Raw genomic sequence first — 2,531 nt, 5'->3', positions numbered from 1 at the left:
AGAGCCGGCCGGCTCCGCGCTGGATCCCGGCAAGAAGTCTCCGGTGGTCGCGGCACGGTAAGAGGCTGCGTGGCACCCGGGTGGGCGTCGGGGCGTTCCGGAGGCGTCTGTCCTGCTCGGATGGGGAGCGGCGCGGCCGTCCTCCCCCGGGGCTGCGTGTGCTGCCCGCTGCTCCGTGCTCGGCTCCCGCGTCGGCCGCCCCTCCTCTGTCCGCTCTCGTGAAGCCGCTGCGTTCTGTCGTGGGTTTTCCTTTCCAAATGTTTTCTCCCGAGCAATTAACAGCGACGTGTGTTTCCCCGGTGCTTTTCACCTGGAAGTGCTCTGAGCGTTGTCGGGCCGCGGGGCGGCACTGCCGGTGGTGGGGCACGGCAGCGGTGCCGGCTGCGCTGCGGGGCACCGAGGGTCAGGGTTCCATTTCCCACATGGGTTTGTGCTCAGACTGACAGAACCCAGAGCTGTAGGGCTGGAAGGGACCCCTGCAGCTCCCTCCCCCTCCCCAGCAGCCCCCCCAGCAGCTGCGCACAGAGCTTCCAGGTGGGTTTGGATCCCCGCGGAGATGGAGACTCCCGCACCTCTGTGGGCAGTGGTGCTGGGGCTCTGCCACCCCCACAGCACAAAGTTCTCCCTCACGCTCACACGGAACTCCCCGCTTCCCCGCAGATCTACGTGTAAAACTCAGCAAAACCAAAAAAACTCCCGATTGCAACCTGAGGTGGGAGAGCAAACCCTCCGAAGGCTCTGAGATGCTCAGTGAGTGCCCCGCTGCCCTCCAGTGAGCAGCTCCCACCCCCCCGGTGCCCCCCGCCATGCCCACACCGTAGGGCCAGCCAGGAGCTGGGAACGGCGAGCTGAAGGGAGCACTGAGCCGAGGAGCTGCGCGTGCTGCGCTCGGTGCAGCGGCGGCTCTCCAAGCCGTGCCGTGCGCTCACAGCTGGAGGCGTTTTGGAATGGAGAGGGGGGGTACCGTGCCCTGCAGCCCCCCAGGAGCGGCCCCCGCTGCCCTGCTGACCCACTTCTGGCGGGCACCAGACCCGTGGTTGCCATCACAAAAAGGAAGGAAGCCTCTGGATCTTGCCGTGCTTTCGCTCTGATGGGTTCGGCCCCACGTCGGCGCTGCGGCCGCTCCCTGCAGAGCGGTGGTCCTCACTGTGCTGCTCAGCTGGGACCCGGGGTCCTGTGCTGGGTCAGCTGCATCCGAGGGCCATCTGGAGCAAGGCGTGCACTGCTCCAGTTCTGGAACACTCTGCAGCAATGCTGGGCGGGGGGGGGGAGGTCCTGATCTTCCGCTGGTGCCCGGGCACGGTGTCTCAGTAGCCCACCTGCAGGATTTGGGCCCTTTGCTGGGAGCGGTGTGAGACACGGCCAACTCCCCCACACCTGCTGGTGCTGGGGGCGCTGGGGTGTCCATCTCCCCCCTTTTTGGGTCTCCCGGAGCGATCAGTGAAAAGCACCCACGGCTCCCACCTGCAAACCCTGCTGTCCCGCACCCACCTCCCCCCTGCCTTCCCGTATCCCACATCACTGCGTCCTGGTGCTGATCCCCCGGCCCCGTAGGTGCGTGAATTCCCCCATTCCTGGGGACCTTTGTCCCATCCCTGCCCCTCCTCCATGCCCACGGACCACCTCCCGCACTGCAGCACTGCATCCCCACCCCCATCTCCCTTAACAACCCCCCCAAAGCTCTGCCCTGGCTGTGGATTGCTGCAGTGACCCCCTGTGCTGAGACTCTGTCCTCTTTCTCCTCCTCCTCCTCCTCCTCCTCCTCCTCCTCCTCCTCCTTCTCCTCCTCCTCCTCCCCCCCAGCTGCAGGGAACGCCTTCCCCCATCCATGCCCTCCCCAGCCTGAGCACTCCGTGTTCTGTGCTCCCATGGATTGCAGTGCTCCTCATCCCCTCGGGGAGCCTTGCAGCTCTGACATTATTTTGCTCTCGGTTGAAACTCTTGCAAAGCTCCCCAGGAAATCCACTGCAAATGGAGCACGCCATGACGTCGGCCGCTCCACCTCGTTGTGAGAATTCCTCTCTTCTATGAAACTGCTGTAAATTCAGAAGGTGATGCGAAGAACAGTCGGATAAATGTAGGTGACCCATTGCAGGGCACGTGTTCCAGTCCCTGGACCTGTCCTGAGATAAACAGCATCACCCAGCACTGCCACAGCGACCGCCCCGCAGGCTGCAGTGCTGCAGCGCTGTGGGACCTGCAGCCCTGAGCCCTACAGGGGCTGTGGGATGGGCACAAGGAGAGCACAGTGCTGCAGCCAGGGCCTGTGGAAGGCAACGGGGCCGTGCCCTGCCTTGTGCTGCAGCTTCTCTGTCGTGCTCATATTTTGCACTGCTCCAGAAAGAACCGTGAGCTGAACTGCAGCTCCTACCTGCAGCCAGCGCTGCTCTGGAGCCAGCACCATTCTGGAGCCAGCACATGTAACTCTGGAGCCAGCCGGTGTCCCGCAGGGCTCAGGGCTGAGCAGGACCCCTGGCAGAAGCCCCCCATGAGCTGCCGTCACAGTCGGTGCCTCCCCAGGCTCCGAAGTG

The 2,531-nt window shown here is 64.5% G+C and overlaps 2 protein-coding genes across 4 annotated transcripts in view; one reads left to right on the top strand and one right to left on the bottom strand.

Moving 5' to 3' along the window:
- The window catches only part of LOC104917237 (SH3 and multiple ankyrin repeat domains protein 3-like), a 22,377-nt gene that overhangs the window by 4,846 nt on the left and 15,000 nt on the right, over positions 1-2,531 (top strand). Inside the window, exon 4 of the mRNA XM_010728429.3 lies at positions 3-57. Within this exon, the coding sequence (XP_010726731.2) occupies positions 3-57 (55 nt within the window). The remainder of the gene's footprint in view (positions 1-2; positions 58-2,531) is intronic.
- LOC109365188 (collagen alpha-1(I) chain-like) lies at positions 52-2,416 on the bottom strand. Of its 3 annotated transcripts, none has more exons than XM_019611907.2 (2): positions 1,010-2,416; positions 52-381 (listed from the first exon to the last, which is right to left on the bottom strand). In XM_019611907.2, the coding sequence occupies exons 1-2, from the start codon at positions 1,868-1,870 to the stop codon at positions 307-309; spliced, it is 936 nt and encodes a 311-aa protein (XP_019467452.1). In that variant the 5' UTR covers positions 1,871-2,416; the 3' UTR covers positions 52-306. The 3 variants fall into 3 exon arrangements, with proteins under 3 accessions (XP_019467452.1, XP_019467451.1, XP_019467450.1); XM_019611906.2 differs by having other exon boundaries at positions 1,014-2,412; XM_019611905.2 differs by having other exon boundaries at positions 52-386; positions 1,010-2,405.

Source organism: Meleagris gallopavo, unplaced genomic scaffold (genome assembly GCF_000146605.3).
Source record: "Meleagris gallopavo isolate NT-WF06-2002-E0010 breed Aviagen turkey brand Nicholas breeding stock unplaced genomic scaffold, Turkey_5.1 ChrUn_random_7180001957802, whole genome shotgun sequence".
Lineage (NCBI taxonomy): Eukaryota > Metazoa > Chordata > Aves > Galliformes > Phasianidae > Meleagris > Meleagris gallopavo.
This window is presented reverse-complemented; position numbering and strand designations above follow the sequence as displayed.

Bases quoted from the DNA above. Each gene is read 5' to 3' on its own strand.
- LOC109365188 (XM_019611905.2), bottom strand. From the start codon at position 1,870: ATGGGAGCACAGAACACGGAGTGCTCAGGCTGGGGAGGGCATGGATGG. The intron at 387-1,009 runs GTCAGCAGGGCA...GGTGCCCCGCAG, and splicing joins CTGGTGCCCGCCAGAAGTGG to CGCAGCCGGCACCGCTGCCG.